We start from the raw sequence: 24,409 nt of genomic DNA, 5'->3' as shown, positions 1-24,409 counted from the left end.
GTGTAACCTGGTGTAGGGAACCTGCTTTGGCAGGGGGTTGGACTCGATGATCTCTGGAGGTCCCTTCCAACCCCTGCAATTCTGTGATGCTGTGATTCTGTGAGATGCAGCCCAGAGTCCTAAAGGAAGCGGCTGATGCAGTTGCTGAGGCACTAACGGTGACATTTGAAAAGTCATGGCAGTCACGTGGAGTCCCCTGTGTCTGGAAAAAGGCAGTGTTGTACCTGTTTTTAACATGGGTAGGAGGGATGACCGAGGGAACTACTGACTTCTCAGCTTTGCTTCTGTGCTGGGGAATATCATGGAAGAAATTCACCTGGAAGCTGTGCTAAGGCACATGGAAGAGAGAGAAGTGATACAGGAAAGCCAGCATGGCTTCATCAAGAGCGAGTCCTGTCTGATCCATGTTGCAGCCTTCTACAGTGGTGTCACTGCGTCAGTGGGAAAGGGAAGAGCCAGTGATGTCTTCTACTGGGACTTCAGGAAGGCCTTGGACACAGGCCCCTACAGCATCTTTGTCTCACAGGAAGATGAGTGATTGTTTGATGGCTGGACAATTAAATTGATGAGGAACTGGGTGCGAGACCTTAGCCAGAGAATAGTGGTCAGTAGCTCAGTGTCTGGGTGGATGCCAGTGATGCGTGCCACCCCTCAGGAATCAGGACTGGGGCTGATGCTCTTTGATATTTTCATCAGTGACATCAGTGTTGGGATCAAGTATGCTCTCAGCAAGTTTTAGGATGACACTAAGCTGCGTTGTGTTGTTGAAATGCTGGCAGGGTGGGATAGCATCTTGAGACGCCTAGACAGACTTAGGCAGTGGGCCCTGAAGAACTTCATAGAATCATAGAATCACCAAGGTTGGAAAAGACCTTCAAGATCATCCAGTCCAACCGTTCACCTATTCCAATAGCTGCCACTGAACCACGTCCCTCAACACAACATCCAGCCTTTCCTTGAACACCCCCAGGCTCGGTGACTCCACCACCTCCCTGGGCATCCATTCCAGTGCCTGACCACCCTTTTTGAAAAGTAATACTTCCTAATATCCAGCCTGAATCTCCCCTGCCGTAGCTTGAAGCCATTCCCCCTGGTCCTATCACTGATGACACGAGAGAAGAGGCCGACCCCCAGCTCACTACAACCTCCCTTCAGGAAGTTATAGAGAGCAATAAGGTCTCCCCTGAGCCTCCTCTTCTCCAGGCTGAACATTCCCAGCTCCTTCAGCCTCTCCTCATATGGCCTGTGTTCCAGACCCCTCACCAGCTTTGTTGCCCTTCTTTGAACACGTTCCAGGGCCTCAATATCTTTCTTGCAGTGAGGGGCCCAAAACTGGACACAGTACTCGAGGTGCGGCCTCATGACATTCAACACATGCAAGTACAAGGTCTCGCACCTAAGTTGCAGCAACCCCCGCTATCAGTATGAGCTGGGGGATGAAGGGATTGAGCACAGTCCTTTTGAAGAGGGCTCAAGATGTGGCAAGTTGGACATGAGCCAGCCCTGTGACCTCACAGCCCGTGAAATTAAGCATGTCCTGGGCTACACCAAAAGAAGAGTGGCCAGTATGCTGTCGGAGGTGATCCTGCTCCCTCTGCTTTGCACTGGTGAAACCGCTCCTAGAGTACTATGTCCAGATGCAGTGTCCTCAGTATAGGGTGGTCTTGGACCTGTTGGAGTGAGTCCAGAGGAGGGCCCCAAAAATGATGCAAGAAATGGAATACCTTCCTTATGAGGACAGGGTGAGAGAACTGGGGCTGCTCAGGCTGGAGAGTTCTGGAAGACATGAGAGTGGCCTTCAAGTATCTAAATGTAAGAAAGAAGGGGCACACTCTTCCCTGTCTTTGGAGCTGCTCAGTGTCAGTCAGTCAGTCTTTGTGCTGCCTGTAGATGTCACTGTTCATAGCAGGGGAATTGGACTAGATGGCCTTTGAATGTCCCTTCCAACTCAAATAATTCTGTGATTTCCCAATGGGATGAGTATGTTAGAGCTGCTACACGCTGTACGTGTTTCAGTTGCTATCACAGAAAAGTGTAATTAGTTCAGACGTTTTGGGTATTACGAAGATGGGGTATTACAAAAATGGGGGTATTACAAAGATGTATCTTCTGCTTTGATACAGTGAATCAATTCATTATTCTGATTAGAATCACTCAGTAAAATTTACAGGCAGGATTCTATATACTGTGTTGGTGACTTGAGACGTTCCATTGTTTCATGCTTTGAATTGAAATTTTCAGGCTAGTTTGATTCCAGACTGCTTGAGACCCATCTGTGCTGCTGTTTCTTCTCTGAATTATATAACTAAAGTTTTTTATAGCTTGTAGTTTATGCAGAATATAGAGCTACAACTGAATTACACAGCATTAATTTTCCAGTTTGATTATAATTTAAACGTGAAATAATAGGTTTTGAGATGTTTATATATTAAATATCTTAACTTCTAAAGTTGGTAAGTTCAGTAAGCTTTTTAAGGCTAAAATCCAAGAGGTTCACGTATGCCATGTGATGGTCTTTGTCAGCTACGTATCTATTTTCCTTTCTACTCTTTCTTCAAGCAGACATTTGAGCTCTTCAAAAATAAAAGATAAGCCTTAGTTGAGCCTTAGTCCATTCAATTTTGTCTTTGCAAAGGAGAGGTTTGTAAATACGTGAAACTGGGAAACGTTGTTTCATGGCTTGCAATTTCCTCTCTGTATTTGTATATTGGGAGAGAGAAAGAGGATGCCTGGCAAAAGTTGATATGCACTGCATATATAGCTTAAATGCTGAGATGTTTGAAATTTCTGTTTACTTTTTTTCCTGCTAACTATCAGGGTTTTGCTCAATAGAATATTACTTTTAGTATTTCAGTGGTATATATTCAGTGATTTATAGTCTTGATGCACTGTTTTTAGTCATGAAAAGACCAGTCCAGGTCTTCAGGTATTTATGATTCACTTATAAGAACATCTGAAAGGATTAGATGTCGTTTGCTTATTGTATAATTTTTTGAAAATATTGATTTCTGAATTGCAAATACTGAATGTAAAGTGCTTTGATAAATCCTATTTTAATTGAGTTTCAATCCAAGTTTGACCTTTTGGTGACAGGATCTTAACTGGACATTTGATTGGAATTCACTGTTTTCCTACTTAGAATAAAATGTACTTTTTTCTTCCTCTCTCCTCAGAATCAGCGAATCCCATCTGACATGGTTTTTCTCAGAACATCAGAAAAAACTGGTATGTTTTGATAATTCAGGTTGGCTACATGATAACTTGGTCATTGTAGTAATATTTTAGATTGTGCATTATGGTCAAACTGATAGCAGGAAATCCACATTTGTGAGATTTATGGGGGGTGAGGGGCAGGAGTGTATATATCTGAGAAAAATAGTATGCTTGGACTTAAAACTGGGAAATCTCACTGTGAACTGTGAATGTGAGACCTATAGAGATGCATTCTTTTAAATAGATGACTGATACAACAAAACTTCAGGTAATGCAAATATCAAGACTAGTTCAGTATACTTTAGAACAATATTTGTCTAATATAATAACTTAGTATTTTTGGATATTACTGCAATACATTAAATGTCACTTGATTTGATTTTCAGTTAATGGAAAAGAACTGAAACAATATCCCACTGATGTGATTAAAATTACTTTAGAAATGTATTAAAGTGATCTAAAAAACATTAGGATAGCTATTTTTTTTTTTTTTCCCTTTTGAAGCGATACTTCCTCTTTGGGCAGTCAAATATATAGAACCTTATGCAACCTGCAGAAACTGCAAACAAACAACAACAACAACAAAAAAAAAGCACAAAAAAAAAAAACCAAACACTTTTCTTGAGTGAGGAGAAGGAAAGAACTTCTCATTGATTCCGTTTCTCTCTATATGGCGATAAGAGTACTCCTGAGCTCTGAACATATATTTCCTTTACATGAGCCCTATAAATTACAGCTATTAGGATTAAAGTTTGCAAGTGATAGTCCCCATGTAACTCAAAAAAAAAACCCACCAAAAAACAAAACAAAACGAAAACTCAAAGAATTTGCCTTCTTTATATTGCTGTATCATGAAGAGCTGTCTGATATTTGTCGGACAGCGCTAACTTTCATATAGGAATATCACAGCTCTTAACCTTGTGTTAGGAGTGCTTTGATGTTTTACTGTCCCATTGGAGTTCTATTTCAGAAATCATTTGAAAGAAAAGTCAAATGTTTGATTTGCCTGTAGAACACTATTGGAGCTACGTATTCACTAGAAGAAATTGCAACAAGTATTATGCAGTCACTGCCTTATCATGATTTTGAAGTGATTGACTGCTAGGTGCACTAGATTATGTTTAACTGGTCTGGACCAGCAGTGTTGTCTAATAGTACATATAATCTTAATCCTGGTTAACTGTCCTCTGCTTCAGAATGCATAATGTACTAAATTTCATAATGCTTTTGACAACTCAAAGATCTTGGATCCAACATGATTATAAAGTGATTGATGATGTCTCCTTTTGGGCTGCTTGCAGCATCGTGTCTTAACCACTGAAGCCTAAAAGTGTTTCAGCTAGAATCATAAGAACTGTTAAAGCTCAAATGACATCTGCTAGAAAAGTAGAAACATGAGTTAGACTCTGTAGAAGAATTACCTTAAACTAGGCCTGTTGCATGCTATGCCTTAGCATAAGAGGTACATTTATGGAAATTTGTCTTAGTCTTTACCAGTTAAATTGTATTAGATAAGTGGGCATTTAGAAGCAGTTGTCATCTCCAGTTGCAGGAGTATGTGTCAATGCTGATATCTTCAAGAGATGTATGCATGGCAGAAACGTGTTGAGAACTCATTGTGTAGTAATGTGTAGTGTTTGCTGTTGTGAAAACGTGGAAAGCTGTCCCTAATTGGGATCAGCATTCTCACTGCTGGAATAAAAGTGCGGTCAAGCAACTGTATAATTTGCAATGACAAAATTTCTTCAATTATGTTTTGCATGTCTACTCTGTGGCATGCTTTCCTCAGCATTGATTGTTAAATCTGTAAATTCCTGTATGGAAATTTATAAGACATTGTGTAGTCTGCTCTCCTCGCAGTACTGCTAATTGAAGGATGGGCCACAGCAGTGTCGATGAACAATCCAGGCACTGTATCTTGACAGGACCATGTAGATCTAGGTCATCGAGTGAATTCTTGTGTCAAAAAATGTGGGGAGAAAAGCATGATTTGAAAGTAAAATTGTTCAAGTCTATTTTGGTGTTCAGGTTTAATTCAGACAGCTTTAAAATTTTCTGGTAATCTGCTATCAGGAAAATAAAGCAACACAATTTAAAGGTTTATAATATAAAATTAGCCTGTCCCTAAACAAATAGATGTGCTTGTTAACACGCTTAAAGTATTCCTGCAAGGTAAGCGCCCATTATAATTCAAAGTGAACACAGCAAATGCAAAGAAATCTGCCCAAAGTTCAGATATAAATAATTCATTTATACTTTTACCACACATGGAATGGGACTTCTGCATTTTCAATACTTTTTCTATAAACATGCAATATATTGGCTACTTATATTGATGCTGTTCTCTCTCAAAAAAAAAAAGTGAAACCAAACCAAACAAGAAAAAAATGCAAGCAAAAAAAGAATTCCAACACGGAACTTCAAACATATGGCGGTAATTGTTTTTTTGACTAAAGAATAAGACTTATATCTGTAATTGCTTTTTCTTGAATGTTGTAGTTTTGACTGATTTATGGTTTAGTTTATAGTCAACAGTTTAAATACTTTATAGAACACATTAGTTTTTCCATGGTTTTATGTTCTGTATGTGATTTTCTTTTATCTTCTGTGCAATAAAACACTTTAATTTGTTATCATAAATCTATACAGAGTAAAAGCAAAGATTTTGAACTAATTTTGAAGTCTACTCTGTTTCAACATTTCCCAATTTCAGTATTTACTGTTGTTTGTAACACTTGATACCCTTTGTCTTCAGTTGGAAAAAGCAGTTTGAGTTATAAATCATTAGTCTTAGTCATAGAAGTTCAACCAAAAACAGTTCTGGCTTGTTTTCTCATGGGTGTGTTTCTGTTGGAGAAATGAGCCAGTGTCATTTCTTCAATGCTTGTGTTCTTCACATCTCCTTTCCCAAGTGCACTTAAAGAAATGCAGTTTGTTAGGATGTTTCTTAACTTTGTGTAGCAGGAGCTAATTTTAAGATCAAACCTAATGGATTATTTTGATAAAACTAAATTCCAATTATATGTTATCTTATAACTATTATTTCTTGAGCTGAAATACATGTTCTCCAACTTGATTGTGCCTGTTTTTAGTTCAGTGACCTGATGATTCTGGTGTGGGTCAGGTACTCTTATTCTAGCACGCAGATATGCTCTCACATGAGCAAGAGCTGGTCCTTTACAAAAGCCTGGTACATATGTTTGTAAAACTGTCTGTAATATTTGTCCTCTTCACTTTGAAATGTGAAATTATGAGAAATACACAAATATTTGACTACTATGTCAAGAAAGAGTGAATGTACTTATTTTTTTTCCCTTCAAACTTTTCATTTGCTGTCCTAAGGTAACCTCAGATTCTTATTCTATGTTAAACTGGCATTGCAGTGATTGGCTCTGAGCTAATAGTTGCTGATTTTTACCAGCAATTTTTGCTATGTTCAAAAGTAGGTGACTGCTGGAACTAACATGCTCTAGGAGCTCTTCATACCTTGAGCTTTTGAGAAAAAAACTGAAGGAAGAAAGTTGCTTGATATCTTTGGCTTGCTCTACCTGGTTGAAAGTTACTCTAGGAAAGATAATGGCATAGTATATGCCATAGAAATTAGGCTAATTGCATTATTTGCTAGAGCCTTTGCAGTTGGAAGAGCCAGCAGATGACTATCTTCAGGTATGTGGTGTGCTCCTTAGACAACAGGGCTAAGAAAAAGTGTTTATTGTGTACTACAGTTAGTTTTTAGGCTGGTGACTAATGACAGTGCTGTTATTTTATTGTTGTTTTTGTTGTTATTAGTAGCTTTTCAGGAGGATAAGAATTGATTAATCTTATTTTAACCCTTTTTTTCCCCCAAGGGTATATACTTACCTTGGATATTGCATTGTAATTGTAGAGGAGAGTTGTTTTTACTTTTCAGCCTTCCTTGGTAGAAACTGATTTCCATAGGATGAAGTAGAATTTCTTTTATTAATGTATTCCAGCTTTCCTGAGTGGGTATTTGAACCCTCTGTCTTTGCACAGAATTAGCATTTTTGGCAGATGCTAGACTCTATATAGAGCAATGCCAATGCTTCTGAAAAAAGGTTTTCCCAAGTGTCAGAACATTGCATTGAGATATGCTTCCAACAACAAAATTGGAGTTGGAAACACTGTAAGGACAAGTCTGTTAAAAGATGGTTCACAGATGAATTTTAATACATGATTTTCTACAGACAGCAACTCTCAAATTGGCAGAAGTGACATTTGGTTGTGGGATTTTGTTCTTGTCAGAGAAAATACTCTCAATAGCAACTGCTACTGACTGCTCAGTTCTACTCATCACAGCTAGTGCTACAGGTGGCTGGGGTCTACTACAGGCCACCTGATCAAGGAGAGCCTGTTGAGAAGTCTTTCCTGCTTCAGCTGCAAGTGTTATGTTTGCAGTCTCTTATCCTGATGGGGAATTTCAATCATCCAGCTACCTGCTCAGAAAACAGCGTGGTGAGCTGCAGGCAATCCAGGAGACTCCTGTAGTCCATCAATGATAACTTTTTGCTTCAGGTATTTGGCAGATTGACCAGAGGTGAGATGTTACTGGACCTGATGTTCACCAGTGCAGTAGATACCGTTAAAGACATTAAGATTGGAGGCAACCTGGCTGCAGCAACCAAGCCCTGAGTGAGTTTGTGATCTTGAGGAATGTGAGCCTGGCAAAGAGTGGAATCAGGACAATGAACTTCAGGAGAGTGAAGTTCAGGCTGTTAAAGGGATTGCTGGAAAAGATCTCCTCGGAAGCTGTCCTTAGAGAGGAGCAAAGCTGGCTACTCTTTGGGGATGCCTTTCTGAGAGCACAAATGATCTCCATCCCTCAGAATACGAAAACAGGCAGGGAAGGCAGGAAACTGTTGTTGCTTGGCAAGGACAGGCTAGTCACACTGAGTGAAAAGAAGGGCATGTCCTTGGAAACGAGGGTGTATCATCTGGGAAGAATACATGGATGGTATCTGGACATGCAGAGATGGGATTAGGAAAGCCAATACACAGATGGAGCTGAACTTGTTGAGGGATTATAAAAACAAGAAAGGATTCTATAGGTACATTGTTCAAAAGAGACAGGCCAAAGAGAGTGTATCCTCTCTGGTAAGTGAGAAAGGAGAACTGGCTACAAAGATATGGAGGAGGCTGAGGCAGTGAGTTCTTTGCCTTGATCTTCTCTGACAGCCAGGATTCTTATATTCATCACATCTCACATCATCACATAAATCCTTCTAGGTGGGAACTGGAGAAGCAAACTGCCCCCCACTGTAAAGGCAGAGGAAGTCTGAGACCACCTCATAAGACTGAATATTCGTAAGTCTACGGGACCCAATGATGTGCAACCTAGGGTGCTAAGGGAGATGGCTGATATGGTGGTTGGGCTGCACTCCATCATATTTGAAAAGTCATGAATGTCAGATGAAGTCCCCAGTGACTGGAAAAAGGGAAACATCACTCCCAGTTGTAAGAAAGGGAGGAAGGAGGAACTGGAGGACTGCGTGCCAGTGAGCCTCACCTCTGTGCCTGGGGAGCTGATGGAACAGATCCTTCTGGAAGACATGTTAGGGCGCATGAGGAAAGAGTAGGTGTTCTATGGTTTCACCAAGGAAAGTCATGCCTGACCAATCTGCTGGCCTTCTGTGATGGAGTGACAGCATTAGTGAACAAAGGGAAGGCAACTGATGTGATCTGTGTGGACTTCTGCAAGGCCTTTGACATGATCCCCACCACATCCTTATCTCTAAATTGGAGAGAGACGGATTTGAAGGGTGCGCTATTTGGTGGATAAGGAATTGCTTAGAAGGTTGAAGCCAGAGAGTTGTAGTCCAGGTGGAGGCTGGTGATGAGTGGTGTCCCACAGAAGGATTTGTATTGCAACCAGGCTGGATGTGGCTCTGGGCAGCCTGGTCTGGTGGTTGGCAACACTGCACATAGCAGGGGGGTTGAGTCTAGATGATCATTGTGGTCCTTTTCAATCCAGGCCATTCTGTGATTCTGTGATCTTTACCAGCAGCATTGATGTTGGGATTGAGTGCACCCTCATCAAGTCTGCTGAAGACACAAGTCTGAGCATTGCAGATGATATGGCAAAAAGAAGAAGGGATGCCATCCAAAGGGACCCTGATAACCTCAAAGGATGGGCCCCGGCGAACCTCATGAGGTTAACCTCATGTCTACACAGCCTACCAGAATGCCTACGCTTCTCCCAGGATACCTGTCCCTGCTTCTGTTGCCTGTGTGTTTTCTTACTGCTCTCTGGTTTGACCAGCTGGTCCCCATTTAGCCTTTGCCAATCTCTTTCTTTCCTTTCCTGTTTTCCTGCACCTGGGGTTGAAAAGGGATTTCTGCATAAGCACTGCTAATCAGGTCTAACAGCCTTGCAATGGTTTTAAAGTTGTTTCCTAATTTTAGAGATGATCTTCAAATCTTAATGTATTCATAATGAAAACATAGCATCTCAAACTTCTGCTTGAGAGTTGAGGTGGGGGGTATCTGTACCTGAAATAGAGGCATGTGTAGACTTGAACTAACTTGTTTTGCATCTCTCTTCGGTAGTGGAGACACTGATGTGAGTCAGTCTGCCTTGTATGGAGTATGCAGTTGAGAAAATGCTGGCTTCTCCATACAAATGCTAAGGCCTGTGTATCCACAGTCAGTGCTTTTGGTATGTATGGAGAGTAAACGAAATTCAGCTTCTATTCAGCTGTTTCAGTTACAGTTCTGATTGCAGGTGGTCTTTTAGCTTTATGAACTTTCCTCTATCTGTCAACAAAAGGGGATGGGGAGAAATAAAATAAGATCAATTCCTCTGCTTTTTCCTGTAGCAAAGTCCAGTCTTTGTGGGTGGTCTGTTGCTTCTCTTTAGGCTCCTGTTTGGTAAAGGATAATGTACTTTTCTCTGCTGAATTTTTAATGCCTGTTGTAATTTGAATTTATTAGCTGCTTTGATTTCTTTTTTGTGTTCGAACATTGTGAGATATCAAGATATCAACGCTTTATTTAGTTACTGGTGTGTCTTTCAAGTTGTTTACTTTTTCTGCTTCTAAAATCTGGGAGACTGAGTGCACTTTCAATGGATTCTGGTATATTTGGCTATGGACTTTTCTTTTTATCGGTTTGCTTTTGAGCTCTGCTTTTACCTAGAGCAGAAATGTCCCTTACATAATCTACAAGTACTGTGCTTTTAAGGTGTGTAAATGTTTATATAATTTTGCAGTATCTGTCTTCAGAAGATATTTAAGTGTAATATTATAGTGCATTTTGTTGAATGTTACTGTCCAGTCAGTAGGGAGCCTGTTTATTCAGTGTTCTTGAAATAAGTTCTGAATATTTACTTGTTAATGTGTGCTTTGCCCTAGGATTAGAAAATTACTTGATTAGCTTAAATATCAGTAGGCAATTCCAGAAAATAAAAGCTACTTAAAATATCCTAATTTCATTTTTGTTGCAACAGGCAGCGGTTTGAGAATCGTCCTCTATAAAATACCTAGTGCAAGTCTGACTGCTGGTTTGAAGAAGGATCATGTTGAATTCTGAAGCAAACTTCACTTCATATAATTCTCACAATACATTTTCAAATGAGAACCAGTTTCCCAGGAGTAAACTAAAATGTTTTCATGTGGGCCCCCAGTGAACACTGTTAAGAAAAATGAAAAAAAGCCAGCTGAACCCAGTTAGTAGACTGTAGTAATGATTCAGGGAAAACAATCTAACATGGATAATACTTATGGAATTGCACTTGTGGAACAGTGTCCACATTGTGCGATTTTCTTGTTGTAGTGGTGCCTTAAAATAGTTTGCAGTGCAGGCACTTTGTTCTTCCAAACAGCTGAAATCTCTTTGATTGCAAACAGTTCTGTTTCATCCTTTGGTTTCTCCAAATGCACAGTATGCATTGTGTTAAAGCAGTCTGTTATCTTGGTGAAATTAGCTTGTTATGCTAAAGTAGGATTCCACCTGGCAGGTTTTTTTTTTTCCTACTATGTTAAAAATACTCAGGTTGGAAAATATTTTTATCTTTAAGTTTTCTGAAGGAAGATGTGACAGCTATTCTCTGTTGAGAAGCAATTCTAGTGCTAGCATATGTATTTACAACTGACTAGTTCTAATATTTTGTTGGCACTAGCAAAATTGGTTTAATGATGAGCAAAGGTGAAAATATTTATAGTTCCTGTGCTTGGATCATTTATGGGATAAATCCCCATAGGTTATTTCAGTTCTAAATGTCAAAAATAGCCACAATAGAGCAAACAAAGCAGGTGTAGAAACAGGGCGATGGCAGTGATAAGTATTCTTGTTATTTTTATCAAATCTGTCAGTAGAGCTGGTATGTGCCAAGTATAGTACTGATTTCTATCTATAAAACCAATATATAAAATAAATAAATAAAGGGGCATTCAGGCCTCCCTTGTTTTTCTTTCATCTGAAAAGGGAAGCAAGACTTTGGTTAGAGTTCTAAGGTAACCAAGGTATTACGTATGGCAGAGTTTTCGACTTATTACTCTCTGTGTGTGTGTGTGTGTATATACACATATTTCTTACAAGTTGTAAATTTCAGGAGATTATTTAAATAGTTTAGATTATCTTACTTCATCAGTGATCATATAGAAGAAGATTAATGTGCATCAGAAAAATAAGGGAGCAAAGTGGTGCTTCAAAACCTATTAAATACAAAGGGTAAATTAAGGCTTTTCAGTATGTGCTTGTAAATCTCCTCTAGGTAAATCATTATGTTAAAATTTGAGAATGTGAACATAAATGTGGATGTTTTATTTCTTTTCTGCCTTAGAATACTGTTTGCTATAAGTCAGATAATTCTGTAATGTTTTTAATAAAAGTAAAAATTCCTAAATCACACTGAATCAATACAGCAATCAAAAAAAAAAATGTAGTGGATAAAGCTTGGATTAAAAGCATTTGTGTGCTTGTCAGTAAGGAGCTCTGATGAGTTTGATGGTATCATATTGACTGCATATTAATACGTGGCATCCTATAAGACCATCAGCTGATTGTTTAGAATGTAAATGAATCTGTTGATGGATCCAGTGACTGATGGCTTGAATTCCAATTAATCAATTGCTTCATCAGTTTCTTAATTCAGATCAAATAACTCAAGTACACACAGTTGTTTTAATGGTATTAAGAGAAATTAATGCTTTTAAACCAATTTCATCACTCTTCTTTAAATACAACTACAATTGGTTATTTGCATCCTAGCTGATGGTGTTATAACGGAAACGTTTGAGATGGTTCAGCTATTCTGGTGTGTTTTGTTTTGTTTTCTAAGAGTTCCTTAAGTAGGTAACATAACTGAAAGCTTTCTGTGATGGTGGTAAATGAAACTCTGCTGTCTAACATGTTATCCTGGTGCTGCTACTCATCTTGTCATCACTTTAAAATTTTCATGCACATAGTCACTTAAGTAATATAAATTACTTAAAAATTAAGTTGTTCGTAAGTGATCTTGTGTTAGGCATGCAAAGTCATTTTTTTCTTGATTATTTTATAGTAACCTATTGCTCTCACTGCTTTTGTCTTCAAGCTGGAAAGGGTGTGTTATTACTAGACAATATATAGTGGTTTATGACACCACAGTTCTACATGCCCTATTTCACAGTGACACATCAATTAATTTATTCAGCACTTCATGCACACTCTCCGCTGTGACACTTAGACGAGTTGATCTTAATTTGATTGCCATTAAAGCCTTCCTTTCCTGACAACTGTTGTCAATTATACAAAATAAAATCAAGTATTCATAAGTAGGCCGTAATAGGATATAGGCAGACAGATTTAATAATTCAGTTTTGCTGAGGCTTGAAAGGCATTAGTAGTAGCTGTTGTTCTCATTTGTAAAAAATTAATTGGATACAGATCTTCAGAGAGAAGACGGACATAATTTCATTTATTTAGATTTGATTGTTGAAAAGAGCCCAGACCTATAGCGGCCGTTTAACACTGTCTTTGAGGATAACTGACATGAATTCCTATTAGTTACACGTTAGAGAAAGTAAATGTAATTTAATACACTTGGAGATTAAGTGAACATATTCTACACATGCTTTTGGTGATAAATCTGTACTGGAATGCAGGATAATAAAATAATACACCTGCATATCTACTGTGTACAAGTAAAATGCAGTTGTTTCCCTCTGAAGCATCTTTAGCACATATTTTAATTCTACCCTTAGCCTCCCTTCAGTTCTTAATAACAAGTCTTTTTTTACGCCTGCTGATATTTGGCAAAAATGTAGCAGGCAGAAATCTATTAAACTAAATATCTATTAGTATTCTCTAAGAGAAATTTAAATAAGCTTTTCAAAACTTCTGTGTTGTTATTGCCTTCCTATACATTGTTCTTTACTGCGTATATTGACATTAGTAACAAATAGTGCTAAGGCTCTCTGGAAACAAACTGGGGACAGGGTGGTCAAAGTACAGAGTAGGAAGAAGATGCACAGGGACAGGCATCATGGGTGAAGTACAGGGATTCTGGTAAGCTGTGTAGAGATGAAGTCAGGAAGGCCAAGGCCCAACTGGATCCATACTTGCAAGGGGTAGAAAGAGCAAAGGAGATGCTTTTGTACATCCATCAACCAGAAAAGGGTGGTCCCAAGAAGGCACACACCTCAAGACCATCAGGCACTACAAGCAGGCTGGTAACAAAGGACGAGCAGAAGGCTGAGGTACTCAACAGTTTTTTTGTCTCAGTCTTCATCAGCAACTGCTCTTCACACATCCCTCAGGTGGAGGAGTCGGAAGGCTGGGGTTGGGGGGCTGTGATCCTCTCACAGTAAGCAGAGATCAGGTTTGTGACCACCTGAGGATCCTGAACACCCGTAAGTCTATGGGATCCAATGAGATGCAGCCCAGAGTCCTAAAGGAAGAGGCTGATGCAGTTGCTGAGGCATTCATGGTGCCATTTGAAAAGTCATGGCAGTCACGTGGAGTCCCCTGTGTCTGGAAAAAGGCAGTGTTGTACCTGTTTTTAACATGGGTAGGATGGATGACTGAGGGAACTACTGACTTCTCAGCTTTGCTTCTGTGCTGGGGAATATCATGGAAGAAATTCACCTGGAAGCTGTGCTAAGGCACGTGGAAGAGAGAGAGGTGATACAGGAAAGCCAGCATGGCTTCATCAAGAGCGAGTCCTGTCTGATCCATGTTGCAGCCTTCTACAGTGGTGTCACTGCGTCAGTGGGAAAGGGAAGAGCCAGTGATGTCTTCTACTGGGACTTCAGGAAGGCCTTGGACACAGGTCCCTACAGCATCTTTCCATCCATATTGGAGAGATGAGTGATTGTGTGATAGTAGACTTAAAAAGAAAGCAGAAGGAAGCTGTCTGTTCATCTTGCCAACCCATCTGAATTTTTTGTTGGTATTTTTCAAATCTGATGCACGAGGGCTTTCCATGTGTTGATGCATGCGTTATAAAGTATTTCAGTTCTGTTAGCCAGTCTTGCTTTTCACAGCAATATTATTCCCTAACAAAAAAAAAAACATGCATATGTAACAGGATATTCTGCTTCTATTTTATTGTTTTAGGGCATCAGAAGTAGGAAGTTCTGTTGCATTCCCATTCTCAAAAACCTTTGCCTGATATCTCTTTGAGCAGTGTAATGCACAAAAGATGTTTCACATCCTGCAATTATCTTTCTGTATCAAACTAAACCAACTTATATGGCATAACTGTAATTTTCTCTCCACAGTCATAGGAAATATTAAATATTGATATAATTCCTATCATTTGAATGGTTTTTGTTTCTTTGTTGTATAGCCTTCAATGAAAAGCAAAAGATGCTGTTTTGTTTAACGTTTGAATTGAATTTTCTTTTTGCAAAGCAGATTGCTATCCATATTCTTACTCAGATTTTTATTTTTAACAACACTTTACAAATTACATGGTAAGCAGGCTGATTAGTGAGGTGATTGGTTTAAGTAAAGCAAGTCTGTCTTTCTGCTTTTCAAAAACAACATTTCCAAATGAAATAAGAATGAAGAATGTAATACATAACAATTGTTCCTCTTCCAAATGACATAATTTAAAAACCCTGTAAGCTAGAATACATAACAAAACTTTGCAATGACCTAAGTAGGGAGTTGTTTTCAGAGGACTGTATTAAAAATTGTAATTAATTCTCTGAAGAGCTTATGTAAAAATACAATTGAAGTGGTAGTAACACATGTAAATACAGTATGGTAACTTCAGGAAATTAAAGATAACGGCAAGTAAAGAAATTAATGCATAGGGCATAATATTGAGTAAGAGAAATCTTATTATGTATACACGTGTATACATATAATTTGTTGTTATGTCATTAAGAAGCTTTCCTTCCTGTTCTTCCTTTCTCATCTGTAGGCTTCTCTTTTACTTTAGGCTAAATATTTTCAAGCACTTTCCAGAGTCAACCTGTCTTTGTTTTGAGAGCTTTTCTTCACATTTTCTAGAAGCAGGCAAGTGCACAAATGAATAACCATGTTATTGATGCACGTTTAAGTAAAAGACATTTGCAGAAATATTTGTTCTGTATGTGTCATGCTCTTACATGCTGAATAAGACCTTAAGTGACTAAGTGAGATTCCCCCTGCTTACTCTATATTTAGCACTTGCCCTTTTTTTGGCAAATGTTAGCCAGATATATCAAGGCCTGAAGTTATTGTGTTGATGGATGAGTGTCACCAGTTGAGAGTCTTTTGAACCATGGCAGGGGGTTTCCATCTACCAACCGTTCCCCCGTGGGAAGTCAGCAAAGAGCTGGAAAGGAGGGATTACAACTTGGTTGAGATAAAGAGAAACTGTTTTACTAGAAACGGTAAAGAAATGAGAGAGAACACAGTATAAAAGGAATCAGGGGTAATGAATCAAATGAGAGAGAGATGCCTTTATAACTACGCTGCTGATGGTATTGACCAGAAGTAAGGCTATGGTTATGTTACCTGCTTCCCACCCAGTACCATGTGGGCTTAACAAAAGCTGCTGGAAACTGCAGCTCCCCAGCAGCCATCCCACCTCTGTCAGTTCACTGCATGATGTTTGATATGGAATACCTATGGAAAACCATGACAGCGAGCTTTTTTATGTCTGCTCCAAAATAGAAAGGCTGTTCTGAAAGTAATACCTCCTATTTTATTATGTTGGCCCACAACATCAGAGGTGGATGTTTGTGGTATGACTGTAGGAGTGCCATCATTCCATTTGTGGCTGTGCAACAGATGGCAGCAGAGAAGTAGTCTGGCAAAATGGTGTCTGACATGGAAGTCTGTATGAAGCAGAGGTGTGTAAGTGAATTCCTCTGTGCAGAAAAAATTGCATTGTGTCCAGTTTAATATCTTGAGTACCTTGAATACTGTGTTCCCTTCACTACAAAAAAGGCATTGAGGCGCTGGAGCATGTTCATGGAAGGGCAACAAAGCCGTGAAGGGTCTGGAGCACGAGTCCTATGAAGAGCATCTGAGGAAGCTGGAATTGTTACTCGGGAGGAGACTCATAGGACATGTTATCACTCTTTACAACTACTTGAGAGGAGGTTGTAACAAGGTGGGTGTAAGCCTCTTCTCCAACATAGCTAGCAATAGGGCTAGAAGGAGTGACCTCAAGTGGAACCAAGGGAGGTTCAGGTTGAATATTACAAACAATTTTTTCTTAGAATTAGTGGTCACTTGCTGGAATGGGCTGCCCAGGGAGGTGGTTGAATCACCATCTCTGGAGGTATTCAAGAAATGTTTGTATGTTGTACTGAGGGGCATAGTTTAGTGCGGAAATATTATTGGTAGGTGGAAAGTTGGACTAGATGATTTTTGAGGTCTTTTCCAGCCATGTAGATTCTACGATATGAGGAATTATAGGCTTGTGAGTCTCACCTAGGAGATTGAGTACACCTTCAGTAAGGTTGCAGGTGACACCAAGCTGGGAGGAAGTATTGATCTGCCTGAGGATAGGAAGGGGCGAGGGACTTGGACAGGCTGGTTCGCTGTCTAAGACCAATGGGATAAAGTTCAACGAGACCAAGTATTTGGTCCTGCAGTTTGATCATAATTATCCCATGCAGTGTAACAGGCTTGGGGCAGTGGCTGGCAAACTGTGTGGCAGAAAAGGACTCAGGGGTGTTATTCAGTGCTTGGCTGAGCATGAGCCAGAAGTGAGTCCAGGTGACCAGAAAGGTCTGTAGCATGCTTGAATCAGAAATAGCATAGCCATCAAAAGCAGGGACGTGTTCATCCCCCCCCATACTCAGTACTGCTGTGACCACATATTAAGTACTGTGTTCAGTTTTGGGCCCCTCTTTGCTCTTCACAGAAATGATTGAATTGTTCAAACCTAGTGTAATTCCTTTAGATTTAACCTTAAATTGTAATTCTGATCATTCCTATTCTTTCACTCTAAAAACAAAAATAAATTAGATACATTAACTATGTTCAAATTTGTATTCTAATATTTGGTAATTATTGTTTGTGGAAAATGGGCATTTGAGCACTCCCACTGCCTAAAGAAAATACTTTAATTTCTCAGTTTTCCTTGATGCGCAGCCGTTGTTGTGCTCTTAGAGATATCCTGTGTTAGAGATGCCCTGTGTTCAGTGTGGGATTTCATTTTTCTGTAGTCAGCTCTGCTTTGATTGGTAAACATTTAAATTCATGACTTCTCCTTTAAGCAGCAAATAACTTAAAAATTTGTATGAATACGATAAACTTTTCTATATACTGGAAAATAATTTCCTGGTTCAGTAATTAACACTGAATACAAAGGGATTCACAATGTATAATGTTTGTGTAGATGTTCTTTCCTTGCATGTCATATTCATGTTAGAAATGCAATAGATTAACTTTGATGTAAAACATTCTGTCAAAGTATATATAAAACAAAGAGTTTAAGAACGTCTACATAGTGTCGTAATTGGGTGCACCAATTGTGCATGGCTGGCCAGCCTTTTGGCTTGCCTGGGCCACGTTGAGTGAAGAGGAATTGTCTTGGGCTGCATAATAAATATATAGTTAATGTGTATAAGTAATAACATGTAGTTTGGGTTGGTTTTTTTTAATAAGAACAGGAAAAATAGAGGGTAACAACATAAAGTAGTGAGCTGGACATAGATGAAAGCATTTTGAAATGGTTTGGTTGGAATAGTTGTTGTTTTTTTTCCCAGAAGTCATTGATATTGATTTTAGAAGTCCTAGGTACTGCTGACTAAAATTATGAAGTACACAACTTCCATGCAGTGGGAAATATTTGGTTTGTTAAAGGTTTGTGGGACTCATGGGAGTCGGGAGTTGTTTTTATGCGTTGTTCTCAATCGTATGTTTAGACTCCTGTGTTTATAACTTAGTTAAGTGAGGTTTAAAAATCTCATCATTCAAATTACGTAACTCTGATGAATTATTAGAAGTAGAAGAGAAGATTGTATTGTTTCAATTTTGCTGTTGTGATCAGTATTGAAAGCTGACTTAGCAGAAAGCAATCTCTTTTTCTGGATAGAACGGAAACAGCCTACAAGATAAGTTATTGATGAAATTAACTGCTGAAGTGGAGAGGAAATGTGACTGGCCAATACATGTCATAGTGTGAGCTCTATTAAATGAATATATGTGCAATCAACCATTCACAGGAGCCACTCTGGTCTTGAACTGCATTGATCTGTAGTATTAATTCTAAATGAAATTGATGGAAGAGAACAACCATTGACAGGAGGGGTAAGGAGAACTATGAAATGTCTTGTACAGGAAAAGTATGATGGAAAGTAGGCTGATCAGTGCCATGCATAGAATGTGCACTGAAATGTGGAATATCTAGGTGCTGCTAGGTATCTCACCCTTAGTTATGATGCAGTATACACCACTGAACTCTTCAAAGTATTTTGAAGAGAATAAATATAACAAAGTATTTTACTTTAGAACAAAGTCCGTGAAGAATACTGTTTAATTTTAAATCCTATTTAGTCTTATCTTGAGCCTTACATCAGTAGCCTATGTAATAGTCCATATTTGGTGATACCATCAGAATAGTTGTATGGTGCACATTGTGGTGGGGGAAATCATGTTACTGCTCTTCATTTTCAGTTTCTTGAATACTAGTCTTCTGTCTGTAGAACATATTGATTCTCTTCAGTGTGTATTTGTACCTTAAGCTTCCATCATGTTTTAACTACTGTGCACATACTGACCAGTTTCTTTAGTTTTGAGTCTTCGACAACTAAAAGTAACTTTAAATTAATTCTTTTAAGTCAAATATGTAGGAGCCTGGATTGTTTTTTGAATGTTATCCTTATTAAGGTTTATGTGAGGGGAGAAGTTTCAGTGAAGCCGGAAGAACATAAGTGATGGAAACCCTTTAAGTGCAAACAGCAATGATACAAAAACTGCAAATGTTTTGTCATTCTCTTGTTTTAGAATTGCACAAGTGAGAAAAAGGTTAAACCTTTTTCGACTTTATCCAGTGAAGTGTTGTCTCTTTCTGGTAATATTTGAAAACTTGTTTAGAAACTATTAAGAAATCTGTAATTTTTTTTTTTATTTTTTTTCCCCCCCATGCTTGTAAACAAGCAATTGTTAATTCTATCAGGAAAAAATGTTCTGTTTTCATGGCAGAAAGCATTTAATCAGCAGTCAGACATTCCAAAGTGTGATTTATTTTGTGTACATTTATTTAAAATGTTTGTAAATTTATTTTACTTTCACTCTTCTGTTTTTTTTTAACTCAAACTGAATTTTTGAAGTCTAAAAACCAGCTACATCTTTGTAATTTCAAGTCATATCTTTCTAATTTCAAGGCTCGTGTTTCATTCGAACTGACCAGCTTGATGGAGAAACAGATTGGAAACTGAAGGTTGCTGTCAGTTGCACACAGAGATTGCCAGCTTTGGGGGTAAGCATTTCATTTATTTACTTTTAAAATGTTTTGGACATGTGCATATTTCCCTTTGAGATATGACAATTAAAATTGTTGCAGGTATATGTGCAAGAAGAAAATCTGTTACCACAGATACATATTTTTTGCAATGAACTGGGGGTAGGTATTCCACTGAATGGTGAATGAGAAATTGTTCATGCAGATATTCTCACTGAAAGGAAACAAAGACAGAATTGATTTTTTATCTTTCAACTTAGTGATTCACAATGTGGTCCCCGCGTGGAGCTCCGTACTCAACTGAAAATACTACAGTTGTGCTACACTTGTGCATAGTCTCACCCGCAAGTGCAGGTCATTCTTGCCAGAGAAATCATTGTTTTTTATCACTAATTTGAAAGCTTGGGAAACAGTGGTGTGCTCTTGGATGGTAAAGTCAGTAGACCTTCTGATGAAGTGATGTAGTAGATGAAGTGTGGAAGTTCATGCAAGGGGAATTTCCTAGCACTTATGTGAATATTTGTTTACAAGTGTGAGTTTTTTGAATAGATCTACACATCTGAAGTGTAGGTAAATACATAAAGCTATTAAAATTGTTAAAAAGGACACTAAATACATATAAATACATCTACATTCAAAATATGACATATCTCTGCTAGAAATAGGTTTTTATGGATGCATCTCATAACAAGATGCTAAATTGTGTCATATCTTGGAGAATCTTGTTCTATAGAAGAGTTCTCTTGATATTAAGAGGCTTCCTCTAAAAAGGTACTCAAGATGCAAGGTTGTAAAAGCTTATTTGTACAGAATTTTGGGTATTTGGACTGTAGATCCTTTGGTTGTAAAGAGGAGTGTATCAGTTGCATGTGCCATCTCAATAGTACAAATAAGAGACTGGTGATCTGCCAGATCTTAGCAGGATTTGTTCAATTATTGTTAGGAAACTATAGAGTTCCTGCCCCACTAAAGGCAGTCAGAGGTAGAGAAATTTCTTGTGTTCATAGTGGTTTGGGGTACTGGCTTCACATGCGACAAGGAGAAAAATCCCGTAGGCTTGAACTTAGAGAATTGGGAATGAGGACTGGAACTGAAGACTGATCATGCCAGACAGGGATGCTAGATGAGGCATTAGACAGCAGTTCTAGTGCAGAAAGTGACCTTAATTGGAATTGTATAATTTGCGGCTGTATTCAGTGTTAGTGCTAATGTGTCTTCTGTCAGTTCTTAGCATGCGGTGATTGCTCCATCTTGTTTTCTCATAAAAATGTTATTTTTCCAGAACATCTACTGAGCACGCATTTGCCTAAAATCCAGTCCATTTTCTATCTTCTTTTTCTTTAATTAGGTCTTTTCATATGGCTCACAGCTGTGTGCAACTTAAGTTGGGTTTCTTGTTTGTTTTTTGTTTTAATTTCCCTTTCTGTTTGGAAGGATCACTTAACTGTGTTTGTTGACTGCGGTTCTTCCTGCAGAGCAATGCAGAAAGAGACCCAGTACAACAGAGAATTGTTGTGTTAAAACTTTTATGTTTTCTTCTTTGTTTAGGGGAAAAAGTTTATGAATAGATTTGACTGAAGTATATTGTTGATCATCTACAACAATGGCATAAAATAATGTTTAAACCTGTGCCTTTGACTTAAAGAAAGTAAATATCTGTATTGCACTTGTTTTTATTTGTGGAGAATAAATTGGAATCTATTGGAGGATCTTCAGTTGAGTGGCAGGACATGCAGCCTCAAGTTTTTGCAGAAGTGAAGGTTGGTTCAAGTCCTGATTGTATGGGGCATGTAGGGGATGGAAGAGCGAGATATCACTGAGAAATTCAAACTGGAAGCAGCATGAATTAACTGTCCAATATAGTAACCGTTCCTTCCTTAGTTACTTATAGTTACTGCTCTTAACCTAAGTCCTGCTTATCTTTTCAAGTTCTCCCTTTTCGTGAGCTGTAACTGACAATCTGAATTCACATAATCATTTAACAAGCCTCACCTGGTTACCAGCAGGAAATGGAAGCAACCAAGCAGCTAATGTTCTCTCCTACATCCACATAGTTATGATGTAATAATTCTTTACCTCACATTAGCCAAGATTTGGTCTTCATGACACTTCATATGATATTTTCTGCCGAGTAAACTAAACCATCTTTTAACGTACCAATCGCATGGTTTGGTCAAACCATTGACTCTTGGTAGTTCCTTCACTCTTATCAGTATAGCATTTTTTCCCAAACCACTATTTTCAGAGAATATTGATTTTAGATTACCTTTATATTTCTGTAATGTGTGGGATTTTATCTCCATTTTAAATGGCTAATTCCTAACTGGTCTTGAACTGCCTGCAGTGCTTCACTCCTAGGGCCTGTCTCTCTTCAAATTGTTTGGGGAAATTTGTTTCAAATTGCTTGAGGAAAATGGCAGCCGAATGTTTTTTAGGGGATCCCATAGATTTCACAGAAGGTAAATTGCACAGAATTGCAGAGGTTGGAAGGGACCTCAAGAGATGGAGTCCAACATGCATTCCAGACGGCTGTGTCTGTTCCTGCAGGCAGCAAGTTAGTACTTACCTTCTGCAGATACTTCTGCCTTTAATGGGATGTTAATAACATGCACATGCTATCTGTCGTCTGAAGAAACTGTAAGAGCAACTTCTTAATGTTCATGTGAAGCTCTAAGAAAACCATGGAATTCAAACTCATGTAAAAAATACCATTAATTTTTGTATTTCCTAATAGAGTCATAAAGTGTGGAAAGATCACTATATTTGTACACCTTACACATGTTGTTTTTTTAAAGTCAGATTAAAATGCAGTGGGCAGAATCATGTTTTTATAGTAGTTAGCATAAAAATATGGCTTGTAAAATATTAGTGCAATAGAATAGATGCTTTAACAATGTAAAGTTGTTTTTGTAGAGGTAGGTGGTTTTGTCACTATTTGAAGTCCAAACTGTATTCAAAAAAGCATGCTTAAAATATGTAGTTGAGGATCTATTCCTGTCTTGAAAACGCACTGTTCTACAGCAATGAACTTGCTAATATGTGCAATATGTAACAAGGGTATGTTCTCTTTGATAACCTTAATATCTTTTTTTTTGGAGAAAATTAATGGGCTTTGGAGCTGTCTAGCAAAGGACTGAGCTTTGTGTTCTAGTCTTGGATCAACTTTGGTTTTGTTTTCTCTCTACAAAGTGTTGGGAGAATCAGGCTGTGATCCTTCCTCTGTTATAAGAAACTGCTAGGGAAGTGATCCTCCATGCATTCCATTTACACTGTGTTGTACAGGGTAGGCAGTTTGTCCTATTTGCCCAAACAGTAATTGGCATGGTGAAAATAAAACATTTCAGTTAAGGAATATCTATTTTCATACTACTTTTTTATTTTTCTTCTTTTTTTCTTTTTTTTCTTTTTTTTTTTTGATAGTGTCATTCATGAAAACCTACTTTGCTTTAGGGAATTTTGAGACATAGGCCTGCTCAAATACCAACTCATTTACAATAAATATGTTTCTAACACTTCCGTTCTATCAATGTTGTTGCTTCCACAGTTCGTATGCTACTAAGAGTCTTCTGTCTTACTGTACCTATAATTTACATGTTACAAATTTTAAGATTGTGTGAAAATTAAAAAAAAATAAAGGGCTGAAATGGGCATCTTGTGCCATAATTCTTGATTGCCACCTGCTGGGCTGCGAGAGGAATAGCTGTGGCAAACTGGCACATTGAGGGCCCTTCCTTCAGGTCTTTTCAGCGGATCTCAAACCGAGTGCAAGTTTTAAGGATTGGTGTGACAGAGTTTGGGTGTTTTTTTGTTGTTGTTTGTGTGTAGGTTGTGTTTTTTTAGCTGCAGTACTATGCTGCTTTTTGCTACATGTAAAATTAGTTGGTAGAGGACAGAGAATGGATGGAGCGTAATGAGTTCTCTGGCTACAAAGAACTGTTTAGAGAACACAAAAGTCTTTTAGGCTTGTCCATTTCAAATGCAGCAGACGTATTGGAATTCTATGCCATTTTGAACTGAAGTGCTCATATTTGTAAGGTTGGGTACAATATTGGGTTAGGATTCTGTGGTTAAATTTGTATTTCTTTATGATAAACCAGTAATTCGCTGGACAGGTTCCATTCACAAAATGAATCTGTTTAGAAATGCAGACTGGTGTGGGGTCCTGTCTCAGGGAAACCATTTTGCCCTCAATATCTCCAGGCTGATGTTGAGATCTATTTTTTCTCTCATCATTTTCAGAATATTTTCCTTTGCTGGATCAAATGGATTTAACTAAACTTCTCTTTGAAATAGCTGATATTTGTTGCAGTTGTGGTTTTCCTGATCCAGGTGTTGACTCCTATTACA

At 38.4% G+C, this 24,409-nt stretch overlaps 1 protein-coding gene across 6 annotated transcripts in view; it reads left to right on the top strand.

Moving 5' to 3' along the window:
- ATP9B (ATPase phospholipid transporting 9B (putative)) overlaps window positions 1-24,409 on the top strand; it is a 157,018-nt gene that overhangs the window by 43,258 nt on the left and 89,351 nt on the right. For all 6 annotated transcript variants that reach the window (XM_042868806.1, XM_042868805.1, XM_042868809.1 and 3 more), the window contains exons 7-8: window positions 3,174-3,225; window positions 19,986-20,080. In XM_042868806.1, coding sequence (XP_042724740.1) covers window positions 3,174-3,225; window positions 19,986-20,080 — 147 coding nt within the window. The remainder of the gene's footprint in view (window positions 1-3,173; window positions 3,226-19,985; window positions 20,081-24,409) is intronic.

This window comes from Lagopus leucura, unplaced genomic scaffold (assembly GCF_019238085.1).
Source record: "Lagopus leucura isolate 7727_CA_CO unplaced genomic scaffold, USGS_WTPT01 Super-Scaffold_100002, whole genome shotgun sequence".
NCBI classification, from domain to species: Eukaryota; Metazoa; Chordata; class Aves; order Galliformes; family Phasianidae; genus Lagopus; species Lagopus leucura.
This window is presented reverse-complemented; position numbering and strand designations above follow the sequence as displayed.